The sequence below is a fragment of the Ananas comosus genome, linkage group 5 (genome assembly GCF_001540865.1).
Source record: "Ananas comosus cultivar F153 linkage group 5, ASM154086v1, whole genome shotgun sequence".
In the NCBI taxonomy this organism is placed as follows: Eukaryota; Viridiplantae; Streptophyta; class Magnoliopsida; order Poales; family Bromeliaceae; genus Ananas; species Ananas comosus.
Window position 1 is genome coordinate 2,178,294 of NC_033625.1, and position 18,326 is coordinate 2,196,619.

Below are 18,326 nucleotides of genomic sequence, written 5' to 3' on the forward strand. Positions count from 1 at the left end.
ACCTCACCAACGTTGCCCCCCACTCGCGTTCCCTCCGACCCCTTCATCCCCCTCGCCCCTACGCTACGCCACCTATAAACTCGAATAGCGTCACCACCTCGGGGAAGTTTCCACGATCCCTCCCCTCTTTCTCTTCGTCCTCTTCCCCCATCGCTCTCACCTCTTCTTCCCCTCATCTCTCTCTCTCTCTCTCTCTCTCTCTCTCTCTCTCTCTCTTCTTCGTGATGCCCTAGGATCCCCCCGAACGAACTCGGCGGCGCCCAATTCCGGATTCGGACGGGATTCGGGGGGAGCAATGCGTTGCCCGGATGGATCGGTGAGTGTTCCGCTCTCCGTTTGTCTTCGGATTCGCATCAATTCGGGTTTCAGATCTCTTTTCCTCGATCCGAATTTAGCTTTCCAGTTGAAAAGCGCTCTGATGCGTTGTTTTTGATTAAATTTGTTCTGATCTATCATCTAGAAGGTTGAATTAGTGTTTTTTTTATACATATTTTTTTTTATCGTTACCTCTGTTTTGGATGCGATAATTTGCTAGATTAATTGGCTAGATTACTGAAGAAAAGGATATTTTGTATACGGTTAGTTTTGATCCGATGGGAAGTTGCTCGGTGTTCGAATAATTTTTTTTCTATTTTTGTGGGTTTGTTTTTTTCTTTTCTTTTTTTGGTATAATCAATGATTTCAACTAACTAACTGTTTAGAGTTGATAGCAGATTAATCGGTGTTGCAAATCCATATCCATATCTAACATGATTGTGGATATGGTTATGGTTTTGATAACGTGGTTTTTAGATAGTGGTAAATCCATATCATATATCTGGTCATTATTACAAATTTAGTTATCGATGGCTGTGCTTTTGTTGGTTTGATGGAACTCGTAACGGAAAGTTATTGTCGTTATATTGGATCTGTTGATTACAGTGTGAAAGAGGAGATTGCTGAGGATAATGCTTTTACAATTCGGTATGATGGTGGTAACAAACAGTGTTATCTAATGGTTGCAGTCACTCGCAGTCATTATCCCCAAAAAGGAAAAATTTCATAGACAGTTAAAAGGCAGTTAAATGACAAGCAATATTTTATGAAAAAAATTTGGGCAATAAGGAAACGTACATAAAAGATATAATTTTTTACTGTTTGAGTGTTTAGTTGGATTAATTGGATTACTACCATAAATAGGATAAGGCCTGTGCATGATGTCTGTCGTGGGATGTACTTTTTTTGTAGAGCTTTGTACTTGGGGATATTCATTTTTGTTCATAAGAAAGCACTTATTATCAGTTAATTAATTTATGTTGCAGACCATTAGAATGGAAGAACTTATGAGAAAGATGTTTTGGGACCTGGTTTCTGTAGTTGTGATATCTTATTTAGGCAGATCATGAGAACCATGGGGTGACAAATGGGAGGAAATGATATGTAATTCAATAATTTATTGCCGATGGAGGATATCCCAAGTGATCCTGGGAAATCGGAAGCTCCGAATCCGAATACAAGTTGGTGGCCCTCAGACCTAACAGGCAAGTTGCGGTCTGTTTCTTTAATGCCGGAAGAACAGAATTTGGGCGCAGCTGGCTCGGCCTCTAATGCTGGACAAGAACTTTCGCCTCGGGCTGCTTCTCAGATTTTGTGGTCCACTGGAACATTATCCAGTCCAATACCAAATGGTTTTTATTCTATCATTCCGGTGAGTAAATTTCACTTTCAATTGCTCATGTTGCTAACCTTATTTTTCTGTCATTTATTATTTCTAGAAATAGCATTTTGAAACTTTCTTGTTTGATGTTTTCAGTGTAAGAACCTTTACCGTAAGCAGTGACTCTAGATTGTGAAGGAACAAATTGGTTTTGAACTCTGACATTGTCGATATGAATTGTTATACAACCTTAAATTTATGCATTTTCAGATACTTCCTTGAAGTTTTTACCAACTATAGTCTTAGCTTTGCATAGGTGCAACATAAAACTTCTATATTAATTTTCTATTTCTAATTTGCTGTTGAGCTTTCTATTAGCTTTTCCTAATCCATTTTCTTTTTCTCTGGGGTTTGAGAAAAGGATTGAGGTGCGAATTTTATTCCTTTCTGTAGCAATACATTTTACAGTTTTTTTTTTTTTAGAAAATGGCTTTCTTGTTTTTCTCGGCTGCTATAGTATAAGACTTGTTTTTCTTACATTTCTACATTTTCAGAATAGACTATCTGCAAGTCTGATAAATAATATTTGTTTAACTTCTTATTTTTTGATTTGTTTTGTTCAGGATAAGAAGCTGAAGGAGCTTTTTGACACTATTCCTTCTCCAGAAGACCTCAATTCTTTTGGGATTGAGGGGCTAAAAGCTGAGATCATTCTTGTAGATGCAGATAAGGATAAGAAGCTTTCCATGCTTAAACAATTAAGTGCAGCACTGGTGAAAGGATTGAGCTCTAATCCAGCTTCACTAATTAAAAAGCTTGCTGGTTTGGTGAGTTCTATCTGTCATGGACAGCGTGTTATATCATGGTTCTTCATGGACGTAATTTGCAAATCTTAGTAATTCGATAGTTCCTACTTTGGATGATTTACGGCGCTTTGGTTTGATTAACTGGACATATCAATGGACGGAACACCTTTAATGCTTTATTTATTTAGTTGTTAGCTTAGGAAATCTTTGAGTTCAACTATTCAAATGATTCTGTTGTCATACTCTCAATGGTGTTCTTGTTTCATATTCTTGCTTCATAAGTTTGATTTGGTTGATATTTTGTGTTTGATTTTGATGATGAGCACAGGTATCGGATTTTTATAAACGTCCAAATCCACAGTTGAGCCCTGCAAAAGCTACAGCTGAAGAAATTGCTCATTTGATGGAAAATCGTGGAATTCAACTCTTGGGGCAGATAAGGCATGGATCATGTAGGCCAAGGGCCATTCTGTTTAAGGTTCTTGCTGATTCTGTAGGTCTTGAGAGCAAACTGGTGGTGGTAACGTCTCATTTCTTTTCCCTGAATAAGGGCTATGTTCACCTATGCAACTTGAATTTAGGTTCTGTTTGGCCTAGCTGGAGCTATTTGATGAAGCTCTGAAAGTTTTTCAACTAAAATAATATCAACAGCTTTGCACTACAACACAAGGCAGAAACTTCAAATTGTAACTTCTATTTTCGGGGAGCCAGTTTGTCCAAATTATAGGATATGTATCTGGACCCGGACTTAAATCTGGGAAACTTTTGTTTGCACCAGATTCTCGGATGAGATTTCATGTCTGGATCTGGTTATTTCTATGTTGGACTGGGTTGGTCAATGGGTGGGTCACCACTCCCAGTTACAGAAGCCAGGCCAAACAAGGATTTATTTTGTTGATTATTGGAGGCAATACTTGAATTGTTCAGTATGTTTTCAATCCTTGCAGGGCCTGCCTGGTGATGAATCTGTTGAATGTACAGACTCGGACAAGCATATGTCTGTGGTAGTTGTGCTAAACTCTGTGGAGTTGCTTGTTGATCTGATGCGTTTCCCAGGACAACTTGTTCCATTCTCAGCCAAGGCTATTTTCACATCCCATATTTCTGCAGCTGGAGAGAGTGACTCTGCTGATTATGATTCTTGTGATTCTCCCCTTGAACCTAATAGTCCTTTGTGTGGCTTTTATGAGAGAATTGATGGTGAAAGGTATGTGGATATTGCAGTCTTTTTGGATACTTTCTTATATCTGTTTATAGCCATTCTTTTTATTACAGTCTTCTATGATAATTATAGGTGGATCTTGTCCCATGGTATATTTTGGATATTAACATTTTGGTGAACATAAAAGGTCCTTTTGCTCATTCATAATTGTTGGGTTTCTACTCATCATCATGCTATTCTGAATGAGTTGCTATTTTTTAAATAAGCTTTTCTCTTTGTGAACTAGCAAACCATGCCCTGGGGTTGGTAATCATGATTTGAACCTGTTGAGTTATCCCGACCCAACCTGGACCCAACATGTTTAACAATTAACATGACCTCTCCGGTCAATTGGTTATTTTTCGTTAAAAAATTGGTGAGCAACGCCAACAAAGACGTCTTCCAGATAGGATTGCTGGTACAAAATTCAAAATTAGAATCAGAAAGATTGTTTTCTATCTTATTGAAGCTAAAATCTAGAAGAAAGGTTGAAATAAACTCCACCGCGACAAGATAAGCATGAAACAAGTTTCATACATATGCAAAAAATAAGAACAAATGCATGTAACAGTGCATAGATTGTTAGATTGTAACCAGGTTGAGTTGCTTTTTAAAGTAGGAAAAAGGCATAACTTTGATCTATGATGTGTCATCAAATTATTACGTATCAAAGACCCTTGACCCATACCCAAACAACCGCTATAGGTTCACATGCATTTCTGCTTTTTTCCTTCTATCAAAACATTTTCCTAATGTATCATTCGATTATAATTATCTTATCATGCACTTGCTGTGACAACTTGTGCCATCACTTGCAAATAGAAGTTCCTTAAACATATTTTGCTGTCAGTTTGTTTTATTTAGTTTTGCTTTCTCATTCTACAGTCAAGAACTAGACGAAAATGCCAGATCTTTAGGCATCCGAAGAACTGAGGCCTCAAATGTATCTGGCCCTTCACTACGGAATATCATGTTGAGATCTGCCAGTCTAGCTGAGAGTAAATTAAGGTGATAATGTATTGTTTTACAAAGCAAGATATTAGCATTTAGCATTAACTTCAAAGGTTTTCTGGGTTCTTTATTTTGGGGGGGGCTTTTGTCTATCTATTTTCTAATTTGTAGAATTTTAGCCAGATTTCTCATTCATAGTTTTTGGCTTAACCACCCAGTTTATCGCATAGTGAACCAAACATTACAAATGCTTTCTGGGGTCGTAGCAGGAGCAAAGTCGTTGCTGATCAACAAAGGACAGCTAGTTCAAGGTTTTCTTCTTAATTTTCTATCTAATTCTTTTTACATTCAAGAAGAATGTTCTTATTAAATTTGTTCAAGTTGCTATTTTATGCCAGAGGGCAAGCCGGTTTTGTTTGATTATCTTTTGTCTTCATTGTTGTCAGTTATCTATGAAATCATTACTATATAAGAATAATCTTCGTGCAGCATATTCATGAATTAAGTGGTATTTAAACATTTGCTTTAAGGCAAAAAGTATCAGACTAGTGGTAAATTGCCTTCTAAATCTTTAACTCGTTCTCATAGTTCTAATTCTCCATCGCATTCCGTGTTTTTCTCTTTTAGACTTCCTCACATTTATTACTTTATAGCAGATGACTTGTTCGTGCATTCTGTATGTATTTCCCATTATAGTATGCTTATAGGTGATCCCTTAGGAACTATCTTCATGAAATAGTCCGACAAGAGGACTTGTCAGAGAAGTATGTAAAGTTTACATGTTCAAATTTACACAGGCTTGCAATAAACAGACAAATTTTAAAAACCAAATCGACATGTAAGGAGCTTTGCATATTGTTCTTTTGATAATACTGTAGTCATGATTGAAGTTTCACTTGAATATCCATTCCAAGAATTTAGAAGTTTTCTTTTTTTTTCTATTGGGATGGGTCTGACTGCCAATTTTGAGTGACTACATGTGGAACTAATTAGCTGAGAGGAGCTCTCTGTGAAAGTCCAAGTAAACTTGGTAACTCAACCGGGTGGGGTGTTAAAATTGTTATTGGCAACTTTTATCCGTATAGCCTAGTTTAGACTTGTGTTTTTTTCTTATGAGGTACTTACTATCCTTAAGTTGCTTATTTTCCTTATATTTTGAAATCTTCAATGCATGCAAACTGTTATTAGCTCAGCCATTCTACTCTAAACGTTTTATTAAACTCCTCCATGTAGCCCAGAGCATCCTTTGTCTAGAGTTCGCGGGAGGTCCATGCTGAGTGGTGATAGACATTCATTTAGAGATTATGCTGATGGTGTTGCCACATCAAGGTACCTCAGTAAGTTGTGATTTTTTTTCCCCTTATGAGCCATTTAAGCCGAAGTCTAGTGATTCCTCCCTCTTTTCTAGAGTAATTCTAGGACAAACTAGTGACTTAGAGTAGCACTGTAACTTTTTACTATAAATTTGTAATTTCTTGATGCTTGCATTTATAAACTAAATATCAAGTTTACAATTGCCCATGTGCCTCATTTGCTCAAGTTTGAGTCAGGGGAACAGTCTCTCCACTGTACATCTTCCCCTTCCAATATCCAACATTGGCGGATGCCTCATTATAGGACACTTTTCTTGTAGTATTAGTCTCTACTTGTAATTTTGTTAATTGGGCCTGTAATTCAATTTTTCATTGGAGTTATCTGCAGTAACATGCCTATGCCACTACACTTCAGTTCTTACCCTTATCTTACATTCTTTCCCCACATTAATGTACATTTGAATGATGTGTTGGAAATTCTTTTTCATTCACAGGTCAGATGGGGCATCAACATCTAATACTCGTAGAGCTCGAAGAAGAAGCATTAGTATTACTCCTGAAATTGGTGATGATATTGTGAGGTTTGTCTTTGCTTCTGCTAGAATTTAGCTTATTTTGTATGATATTGCAATGTCAGATGCCCTTGATTTGAACATGATTAGGATAGCATGTCTCTTTGCCTGCTTACCTATTCTAGTGTTTGTATGTGTACATGTGAATTAATGTGTGTGCAGGTGAGCAATTTTCTGGATCGTCTTGTCTTATGAAGTTATGATGTAGGCATGTAGCCAATGCCATAATAGAAAATTGAGAAAACTGACGACCGTTTTTAGAGAATAAGTTTGATCACAGAATGCTATGTACATTTATTTTACAGGAGAGCATTTACGTGTTCTCTTTTTACCTTTTCTAGAACATCTTTGTACTTATATGCAATTGCCTTTTGTTTCTAATCAGGGCCGTCCGCGCAATGAATGAAACAATGAAGCAAAATCGCCTTTTAAGAGACCAGAATGATGGAAGTTCTCATTTGGATTCAAAAAAAGAGGATGTAAATGCTTCGCCACAAAATGTATGTGCTGTAGAAATTTTTTTTTTCTTTTCTCTCCTCTTTTTTTTCTGTTGCTTTCCTGTTATTTATCTTGGTGTAGTTTGCCAATGTCTCTACCCTGTTATACTTGTCTTCTTTCAGAACTGAAGGAATAAAGACAAAGCACGGTTATTTATTCTCTTTAATTAGAAATATTTATTTTATGTTCCAACTGGAAACTGTTATATGTTTACTTCTGACTCTTTGCTTATTCTATTTTCATAACTGTTCTGGTTAGTGTTCATGATAGTATCATAATGCCGTGTTTGTTAGTGATTATAGCTTTTAAAGTGTTGCAAGTGCATTTTCAAACTTTTTCGACATTTGATACTACTTTTACCAGTTACCTCCTTCTTTAGTACATTTATTGTGGAATTTAATGTCAATTTAACAACATGTTTGGAAAAAGAAATCAGGTGAAACAAGCGAAAAAACCAAGCAAAAGGTCTTGAACTAAATAATTCGGAGTGTTTTTTCCAATGTTACCAACTTAAGATATGAACCCATAACAATATGGCATCGGACTAATCTCTCTCACAAAACGATTTCAACTAAATCACCTATTGATAGTTGTTAGTAGCTAAGTAGGAGAAGAGTTAGTTCATCCATCATAGTAAATTGACTTGACAAAAATGAGTTTCTCTATCCTGCCAACGCATTCTGTGCACGTAATGATTTGTAACCAAAGACATAATCATATTAATAAATCGTGCTCTTTCTTTGCTTATAATGGTGACTAAGTGCTTTTTAACAAATTGCCACTGTAATCAGTTCTTGTGTATCTAGGTAGCAGAATATGATCTAAATATTAATGATGAATCATCTAGTAGAGCAACCAGTTTGTACAATGTTTCAAGAAGGCAAATCACCAGTCAGAAGGCAATATCGTTACCTTCATCCCCCCATGAATTCAGCGATCGCAATTCCGAGTTAAGCACACCTTCAGACTTCCTAACGGCAGAAGATTTGATGTCGACATGGAACAAAGTCTTGCGGTCTTCACCATTCTTGAACAAGCCTTTATTGCCTTTCGAAGAATGGCATATTGATTTTTCAGAGCTTACTGTTGGAACTCGAGTTGGAATAGGCAAGTATTCTTCTTGACCGACAATATTCGCAGCGAATTTGGTATTTTCTGACCAGAAAACAGTTTTAATTGTATTTGCTTTCTCTACTTTAGGGTTTTTTGGAGAGGTTTTTCGGGGAATATGGAATGGTACAGATGTTGCAATTAAAGTATTTCTAGAGCAAGATTTGACAGCTGAGAATATGGAAGATTTCTGCAATGAAATATCCATATTAAGGTATGTTTTAAGCTATTGTGAGATATTGCCACTCTTCATTATTACCGCATTGTGTGTTCTCTGGTCTAATTATGTTTCTTACCTCTGTTTTCAGCCGACTTCGACATCCAAATGGTATTGCCTCATCCAAATTATACCCATCAGAGATCAGTTCATATGAATTTCTTATTATTTAGTTTTGTATATCATGAAGTATTACGAATTTGAATCCGCTAATGAAACTTAAGTTCATATCATCTGTTATATAAAGTTTTTATCCAGTTTCATGTTCTGGATACTCTTTATTGCAGTAATATTATTCCTGGGAGCATGCATGAGGCCTCCTCACCTATCACTGGTCACCGAGTACATGGAGATGGGTTCATTATATTATCTAATTCATATGAGTGGGCAGAAAAAGAAGCTCAACTGGCGTAGGAGGTTGAAAATGCTTCGTGATATTTGCAGGTGAGACTGATATATCATTATTAAGAGTGCTACCTATTCCACTAAACGTTGTAAAAGGTATCACCAAAACTACTAAATGTTGTAAAAAGTATCACCAAAACTTACACAATTTGGTGTTTATTTTTGTAAAGCATGTGCTGAAAATCTCTCTTAGATGCATAATTGTCTTGTGAAGTTTCTGACTAAGGGTCATAGTTATCCTTTTTGTTATTGAGATTGTTCTTTCGTCTAACTGTTGATTCTGTCAATTTACATTAGGGGGTTGATGTGCATGCACCGCATGAAAATAGTCCACCGTGATTTGAAAAGTGCAAATTGTCTGGTGAATAGGCACTGGACTGTCAAGATTTGTGATTTTGGGCTCTCTCGAGCAATGACTGGTGCTCCGATGAGTGACAATTCATCTGCAGGAACTCCCGAATGGATGGCTCCGGAGCTCATGCGCAATGAACCCTTCACAGAAAAATGCGATATTTTCAGTCTTGGAGTGATAATGTGGGAACTCTGCACCCTAAATAGGCCGTGGGAAGGGAAACCATCAGTCCAAGTAAGCCATTCTCGCTTCTTTATCCTCCCTTATCAGCATACTACAAGGAAAGGAAAGTAGCCTAACAAAAAATCAAATGAGAAATAGACTCTCTTTACCCCTGAAAGATAATCTTTCTACATTTACATTCCTTAAAATCTGAATTCTCACATGGCTTCCAAAACTTAATTTCATTGGCATATATACCTCTTTTGCTTAATCTAAATGCCCTTCTTTAGAGAACTTTTTGGATACAAAACCAAGGACCTGCAGACCCTCTTTTTTTTTTTCTTTTTTGTGGGGTCGGGAGTCAGAAAGACTTAACTAATTCAATAATAAGAAAAGCCACATGACCCTACAGAAAGGTCCCTATAAGAGTCTTCAAAAAGCATCTTAGAAACTTGGACCAAGCTAATCCAGCCAACCAGTCCAATGACTAACCAACATGAGATGTTGATAATTTTGAAAGAGACTGCACCTTTGAAGCGATATATGTATATATATATAGAGCTAGGTTGGTATACTATCAGCAGCACGGAGGCCTCCGTGCTACCAAGTTGTTTTTAATAATGCGGCTTCTAAATCGACGACCGGCTCCGTTAGACTTATATATATGGAGATATTTAAACCTTCAATGTACTCTTATATCTGCTATTTTTCATTCAGGTTGTCTACTCTGTTGCTAATGAAGGAGCAAGGCTAAAAATTCCTGATGGGCCTCTTGGCTGCCTAATTTCAGGTATTTCATTGTTTGACGCAGCATATTTCAAATGAATATCTTACTATTGTTGCAAGGATTATCAGTTTTAATTCCATTTGTGCAGATTGCTGGGCGGAGTCTGAGAAAAGACCGAACTGCCAGGAGATACTTACCCGCTTGCTCGATTGCGAATACACTCTTTGCTGATATAATATGCTGCGAATTTGTATATCAATTGTTGAGGCAACAAAACATCAGCTTGCGTTTTCTGTATCATTTTTCTTTTTGTGTTAGTGCTTTACCCTGTCCACCTGAAATTGTAAATTAGCAATCTGTGCTGTGAGAGACAAGATTCCTTAGCATTTTTTTTACTTTCACTGCTTCTTCCAATATGATCCCAATTGCACAAATTTTACTGCACAATAGAATGAATTTTGTGACTTCTTCCAGAACTAAATTAAGATTCCACTGCTTTTTGAATGCTTCTGATGGTGAAAGTTGCGTGAGCACAGTGAAATATATTGCAGTTTCATATGTCAGTTCTCATAAGAATGTTTTTAGTTTATTGTTGAGAGTTCTTCTGTAATTTGTAAACTCAAAGCATTACCTTCCCTTGTTTATTTCTTATCCGTACCAGAGGCTTTACTTTTTCTATGTGATGATTTTTATAGGCTATAGCCGTGTGGGTTCTTTTTCGACCCTGTTGGAGAAGTTACAAGCAGTAATATCCGAAACGATAGTATTATGTTTTAAAATGGAAAAAAAAATCCGAGAGTACTGAGTTTAAACAAAAGGAAATAAAAGTTAGGAAAAATCAGACAAAATTTACTTAAGCTATGAAACACTTTGAATTGGCTATTCACCCTTTCAAAATTTTAATTTTATTATTCAACTTTTTAATTTAGTTGATTTGAATTAGTCAATCATATTTTAACTTCAAATTTTAAGTTAATTATTTTAATAAATTTATAATTGCGAGTAGAAGTGGCAATCCAGTTCGCAGTTCATGAGCCAGTTTGTGTTTGGCTCGAAATGAGCTCGCTATCGAATCGCTCGATTAGTAAACGAGTTGAACACCAGTTGAATTTTCAGCTCGTTTAATAAAAGAGCCAAACACGAGCCGGGGATACTCACTCGTGTTCGGCTCGATAACAGCTCGAATACATATATTTTATATTTATATATATAAATAAATAATTATATATATAAATAATAAATTTATATTATTTGATTTTTAGCTCAACCTAAATAAAAAGCCCAACTCAATTTTATAAAGACTCGTTTATATATAAAATTTCAACAAGTACATCAAAATCTAATGAGTAAGATTTAAAAAAAAATCATTTCCTTTATATATATATATATATAGAGAGAGAGAGAGAGAGAGAGAGAGTTAGACTAATATACTATCAGTAGCACGGAGGCCTCCTTGTTACCAAGTTGTTTTCAATGATGTAGCTTCCAGATCAACGATTGGCTCCGTTAGACTTGATCTACTCTATTGAAAGTATTTTAAAACTAAATTTTATAATTTTTCGGCATCATTTACCTATTAAATTAGTCTAAAAATGAATGACTGAAAATAAAAATCTCATAAAAAATAATGATAAAAAACTTGAATTTAAGATCAAAGATACTGANTATATATATATATATATATAGGTCATAGGCCATGGCTACTATACTATTATGAGTATTGGAGTCCTCGTACTCATAAGTTGTTTTCAATAATGAAACTTCCGAATCGACGATCCACTCCGTTAAATATGATCTAGAGTATTTGAAACTTCTAAAAAATAAATTTCGTAAATTTTCGAAATCATAATAAAGTCCATCAAGTGGGCATAAAATGAACAGTCAAAATCAAACGACGTCCTAGAAAAGGATGATCGGATCATTCAATTCAAGATCGAAGTTATTGATCTTTATCTATGTAGTGAATAGAATTTTCTATCGAAAATTTAACAAATTCTGATTTTTTACACCGTTAAATTAGCAAGTATCCCATACCGGCCGTTAAAAATTGTCAAATTTGTGACATCTTCATTGTAAAGTAAATGATGTCGAAAAATTATAAAATTTGATCTCTAGAAGGTTAAATGGTGTGAATAACTTTTAACGGTGTGGATCGTCAATTCGGAAGCTCTATCATCGAAAACAACTTATAAGTACGAGAGCGATCGTACTCATAATAGTATAGTAGCCGAACCCTATATATATATATATATATAGGAGAGAGAGAGAGAGAGAGAGAGAGAGAGAGAGAGAGAGTCTGGCTGGTATACTATCCGGTAGACCGGTAGCACGGAAGCCTCCGTGCTACTAAGTTGTTTTCGATTATGTGGCTTCCAAATCGATGATCGGTTCCGTTAGACTTGATCTACACTATTGAAAATATTTGGAAACTAAATTTCATAATTTTTCGACATCATTTATTTATCAAACGATAGTCTAAAAATGAACGGCTGAAAATAAAAATCTCATAAAAAATAATGATAAAAGACTTGAATTTAAATTGAGAGATACTAATCTTATTCTAAATAGTGAAAAGAATATTCTATAAAAATTTTATCAAATTTAGATTGTTTTACACCGTTAAATTTACAAACACATCAAATTTATCATTAAAATTGTCAATTTTGAGACATTTTGATCACTAGCCAAATGATGTCGAAAAATTATGAAATTTAGTTTCCAAATACTTTCAATTGTGTAGATCAAGTCTAACTAAATCGATCGTCAATTTGGAAGCCGCATTATTTAAAACAACTTGGTAGCAAGGAAGCCTCCGTACTACCGACAGTATACCAACCTAGCTCTCTCTCTCTCTCTCTCTCTCTCTCTCTCTCTCTCTCTCTCTCTCTATATATATATATATATATATATATATATATATTCTTTCTAATTTTTTAATTTATTATTTTCTGCTCGTAAGAGTTGATCGAATCATATGAAGTATGCTGACTAAAATTATAAAGATAAATAATACATTCAAATTTTGAAGTGTAAGTTTTGTTGAGTAACTAAAATCAAACAAATTTAAAAAAAGATAGTAAAATTAAAATTTTAAAAAATTAAGTGGTTAAATCAAAATAGTTAATAATTTAAAACTTCAGTAAGTTCTATACCTTTCGACCTAAAAGTTACTGGTCAATTAAAGGCTCATATTGAAATTGTGGAGAGCATGATGTACAAAAATAAAAAAGAGCAATATGAAACATATTTTATTTACTTTTAAATATCATATTTTGTAGACTATAATAATAATTTTGTTATGTAGTTTTATCCGAAAAATAGAAGAAATGTTCTATACAGTTTTATAATAATTTGGTTATACGATTTTATCGAAAAACGAAAAAAAAAAGTATACTATAGGTTTTTTCTTTTTCGAACCATCAAAATGTTCTTAGCATTAAATTTGTGCCGATCAATTTCTCAAAATAAACGTAAAATCATTTAATGAGAAAATAAAGGGAAAGAACATTCTCCTGAGATATATCTATGTAATTTTTAAACACTAAACTACAAAACCAAAAAAAAAAAAATCTTTATGCAAAATAACATCTTATATTTTCCGTAACCGTATATTTAGATAATTACGGTTCATTTATATCTTATTTTTATAATAATAAAAAATAATAATTTACAAAATTGGATTATTCATGCACTTTTTGAAATTGCACAGATATAGATAAAGATCACAGGTGCGGTTTCAACAGCAAGCAACCGCAATCCCCTTCTCAAATCCTATAAATATCCGCACGGAACCGAACTTTTCGCCTCATTTCCCCCCTCCCCACTCTCTCCTCTCCCCTCTTCGTCTTCTTCTTTCCCCTCTGCCCTGTCCCTCTATCGCGCTCTCAAACCCTAAACCTAGCGAGAGTGGCCCAAGCGAAAGCTCGGATCCGATCTCCAATGGCGTCGCGCGAGAGATTAGTCTACATCGCCAAGCTCGCGGAGAAATCCGGGCGCCACGACGGTACGCTCGATCCGAACCCTGCCTCCCAGGGTTTTTCTCGTCTCCCATCGGATCTAGGGTTAGGGCTTCTCGATGACGCCTTTGTGTTGTTTCGAACCGCAGATGTGGTCGAGGCGATGAAGAATGTGGTGAAGCTCAGCCCGGAGCTCACGGTGGAGGAGAGGAACCTGCTCTCCCTTGGATACAAGAACGCGCTCGGATCGCGGAGAGCGTCGTGGAGGATCCTCTCCTTGACCGAGCAAACAGAGGAGGCGAAGGGGAACGAGCAGCAAGTGAAAAGGATCAGAGATTTTAGGCAGAGAGTGGAATCAGATATCTCCAGGCTCTGTAATGATGCTTTGACTATAGTAGATGAGCATATTCTCCCATCTTCTTCGGGCGCGGAGTCCTCAGTGTTCTATCACAAATTGTGAGATAAATCCGAGATCTCTTTTGTTTGGATTTGGTTGATTTCGCAGGGTTTTAGTCTTTTGATCTTGTTGCAGGAAGGGAGATTACTATCGCTACTTGGCGGAGTTCAAAATTGGGGACGAGAGGAGAGAGGCTGCTTCTCAGTCTCTTCAAGCTTATCAGGTATGTCAACACATTTTCTAACTTTTGCTTTTCAAAATCTGTATGTGTTAATTCTTTGTAGTTGATCTGAGCAGTAGCCTCAAAATCTGTATGTGTTAATGCTCTTGATAACTTTTAACGGTGTGGATCGTCGATTCGGAAGCTCTATCATCGAAAACGCTCTATTGACCAGGATGGACACTACAAATTAATTGCTGTCTGCATATTGACGGGACGGTCGCTAGGCAGAGTAATCACAATGAAGATAGTTCGTATAGATCTTTGATTCGTTAGTTATCATCGTATGAACTTATGCAGTACGAGGACGATCGTACTAATAATAGTATAGTAGCCGGACTCATATATATATATAAGTATATGAGAGAGAGAGAGAGAGGAGGGAGAGAAGAGCAGAAGAGAGAGAGAGTTGGCTCGCTATAATGTCTAGCAGGTAGTGGGGCTCCGGTACTATAGTCTTGTTCTCAACATTAGAATGCTCATATCAATGATTCATACTGTTAAAACTGATTTAGAATATTTAAAATTGTTTGAAATAAAATTTTTTATTTTTTTCTTTACTTTATGATCAACTCATTTTAGGTACTATAGTCTTGCTTTCAATCTTAGAATGTTAAATTAATGATCCATACTTAAAGATGATCTAGGATATTTGAAGTGTTTAGGAATAGAATTTTATATGTTTTCTTTACTTTATGATCAAATCATTTCAAAATTGCCAATTTTTAATGACTAAGTATGGTGAGTTTGTAGTTTAGAGGTGTAGAAGAATCTAAATTTATTCAAATTTTGATAGAAAATATTTTAAATTATCTAGATTAAGATCAACATACTTGATCTTGAATTTAAAAGTTCTATTCTCAAATTTTAAAGATTGTTCAATTTCAACTATTCATTTTGACATGATTTACTTATTAAGTTAATAATGTTGAAAAAAAATTAAAATTTTATTCTTAAAAACTTCATATATCCTAGATCATATTTAACGCTGTGAATCATTGATTTGAACATCCTAAGATCGAAAACGAGAATATATATATATACTAAATCATACTTTAATATATGTTTGCTTGTTGTATAACATTTAACCATCATAATTAAATGTAAATAAAACCTTTTTTAGTGTTGTTTGATTAGTTTTTATTCCTTGTAATCATTTTGACAGCTAAGTATATCAGAAACAATGAGCTCTTATTGTCTTTTTACTGCTAGTTTATTGGATCTTGTTCATTAATTATTATAATTTCTAATGCAGAAATTTATTACTTGTATTATTTGTACTTTGAAAGTACACTACCTTGCCTCTTATACCTTTCTATGGTGATGCCTGAGTTCAGATTAATTCTAGAGCTGCAGAACCATTTAGAACCATTTTATTGCTTTCTATTGTGACGCTTTATATTAACTTTTCTAGGTTCTCTTCACACATTAGTTGCTACTGAATCATCTTCTAAGAATTTCGTTTGCAATATTTCTCTTTTGTTTCTGTTCAGCAAATGTTACTTTCTCTATTATACTTTGGTACTTTTGTGTCTAAAGAGCAAGAAACTACTATTATCTGATATACAGTTGTCGACATTCATGGTTGGCATGTAAAAGTGCAAGATGGCTTTGAAAAGTATCCCAGAGAATATCAAAAAGCTTTTAAATTACACAATTCAGTTTTCTAATATTGTTGACATGCTAGCAGACTGCTACTACTACAGCAGAGGAAGATCTCCTTCCCGCAGACCCAATTCGAATGGGGCTGGCACTAAACTTCTCTGTTTTCCATTATGAGATTATGAAGTCACCAGAAAGGTAACCGTGACCGACTACGACTACAACTTACAATGCATACTCTTCATCCCAGTAGCTCTATATGCTCATGCTTGTTTCTCAGGGCCCGCCTTCTTGCCAAGCATACATTTGACCAAGGTTTTTCTGGGCTTGAAACTCTAAATAAGGAATCTAACAGTGATAGCAAATTGATCTTGCAACTTTTGAGGGATAATTATGAGTTGTGGACCTCTGAACACTCTGACGACGGAGGTAATTGTGAATCTGGCTGTAAAATTGGTTATTGCTTGATAAATGCATCACTGCCTTATTGAGTAGCTAGTATCTTCATTTCTAAGGGCTTATGTTTATCGAGGTAGAGCCTTCCATAAGTTTGTTAATTTATCTCTTCAGGAAGTTTGGTAGGATATTGGGGGGTTTAACTGCTCAAGAATGCTCTTTTTTATCTTATCGCGGTCATGTTTCGCTCTTACCTTCGACGTTTAGAAGCCTTTAATGGTTATGGTATTCTAACTGACATATTCTTACTTTGAACGCGCCAGGAGATAACCGGGAGAGAACAGTAAAAATTAACGGAATTCAAGCCGCTTAGCTTACTCTATTACCAAATTGAAGGGAAGATTTATGTCAATCCTCACTTTTATATATTATTATTTCTCCATCCTTTGACTTTTTCTTTCATTGCTATTTGCAGTGACTAAATTTGAAGCAGGGAGCAGCTATGGGACCCCTGCAGCAAGGGCAGGAATGCTAAAGATGCTCATATGCTGGTTTTACCTTCAGGTTTCTTCAATAAAAATTTAGAAAGAATTCCTGTTTATTGATCATCAAATCAAAATTTTCCATCCCTTCACCTAGCTTAATTCTATTATTTTTAAATTTTTACGGAGCTCTTCATTTTGAATATTGAGTTCGACAGCAATCCTTGGGAAAGGTGTAATTTTTGTACTGCCTTTTTAAATATCACCATTTTTGATACTTTTGAGATCAGAAGAAAAAATATATATATATATATTTCAAAAGTGGTGGAAATCTAGAGAAGCATTAAGGTGCTTGTTTATCGAGAACTTGTACCCAAACAATATCTGGATTACTCATTCATTTTCGCCTATTAGATATTTGAAATTCTATCCAAGAACAATAGGCTTGTCATCGGAGTCGTATAATAGTAAAGCACACCGCAGCCTAGCTTGGGCCGAATCAAATGCACATGAGCGAGTAGGCACTTATGGGTGTACGAGCCTGAACCGGCCCATTTACACACCTCTTAATGTTGTAATGGACCGCAGGCTAGTTTATTGGGCCGATTTAGGTGAGATAGCATTTGTTCGTTTCTGGTTAATTATAAAAGCCCACCTTGTCTTTGGGATAAGTTATTACCTATACCCTGGAAAGTCTACTGTTTTTGTGAGCCCCTCTACTATAGACCATTTTTATAATAGGTCCCTCAACTATATCATTCTTTACATGGACACCTTATCAACTTTTATTTCATTATTTTTTTAAAATAAATTGTTCAGTAAAGCCAAAAATAATATTAATACATCTAGGGTTCAAGAAGTTTGGTAGACTCGTTGCAACTTAGTATTAACATAAAGCCCAGTATGAAGTGATTTGGCGATGGAGTTCTCATGAAAGTTTCACCGTGAAGTCGACATATGCGGCTTTGAACGACGGAGGTACGAGAGACACACGTGCCCGTAAACTTAGGAGGCTTAAAATATTATGTGGAATGGAAGAGAAAACAGTAAATCACTTATTCATACAATGTGTTTTTAGTAAATTTCTAATAACGACAGTCTTGGAGGGTATTCAGTCTATGTATCTAGGGGATGACGTGATGGTCTTTTGGGATCTAGGGGATGACGTGATGGTCTTTTGGGATAACTGGATATCAAGTGGGTAGCATGCTAACTTTCCTCAAAAAAAAAATAGAAAGCCCAGTAGGCTCATGTTAGAGTTGCAAACCCTGATCGGTATGTACCCTTCATAAAATAGCCAGCAAGATTCACAAAATTGCCAGC

General features: G+C 35.5%; 2 protein-coding genes across 4 annotated transcripts; both read left to right on the plus strand.

Moving 5' to 3' along the window:
- Positions 25–10,458, plus strand: LOC109710475 (serine/threonine-protein kinase EDR1-like). Of its 3 annotated transcripts, none has more exons than XM_020233075.1 (17): positions 25–316; positions 1,302–1,687; positions 2,260–2,463; positions 2,771–2,962; positions 3,390–3,649; positions 4,529–4,651; positions 4,813–4,905; positions 5,828–5,923; positions 6,402–6,488; positions 6,865–6,979; positions 7,784–8,084; positions 8,178–8,301; positions 8,396–8,415; positions 8,592–8,748; positions 9,007–9,295; positions 9,941–10,013; positions 10,099–10,458. In XM_020233075.1, exons 2-17 carry the CDS (start codon positions 1,442–1,444, stop codon positions 10,179–10,181), a joined length of 2,463 nt encoding a protein of 820 aa, XP_020088664.1. In that variant the 5' UTR covers positions 25–316; positions 1,302–1,441; the 3' UTR covers positions 10,182–10,458. The 3 variants fall into 3 exon arrangements, with proteins under 3 accessions (XP_020088664.1, XP_020088665.1, XP_020088667.1); XM_020233076.1 differs by having other exon boundaries at positions 1,357–1,687; XM_020233078.1 differs by lacking the exon at positions 5,828–5,923.
- Positions 13,701–17,280, plus strand: LOC109710477 (14-3-3-like protein D). The gene is made up of 6 exons (XM_020233080.1): positions 13,701–13,953; positions 14,056–14,362; positions 14,439–14,526; positions 16,214–16,323; positions 16,406–16,554; positions 16,845–17,280. The coding sequence occupies exons 1-6, from the start codon at positions 13,890–13,892 to the stop codon at positions 16,892–16,894; spliced, it is 768 nt and encodes a 255-aa protein (XP_020088669.1). The 5' UTR covers positions 13,701–13,889; the 3' UTR covers positions 16,895–17,280.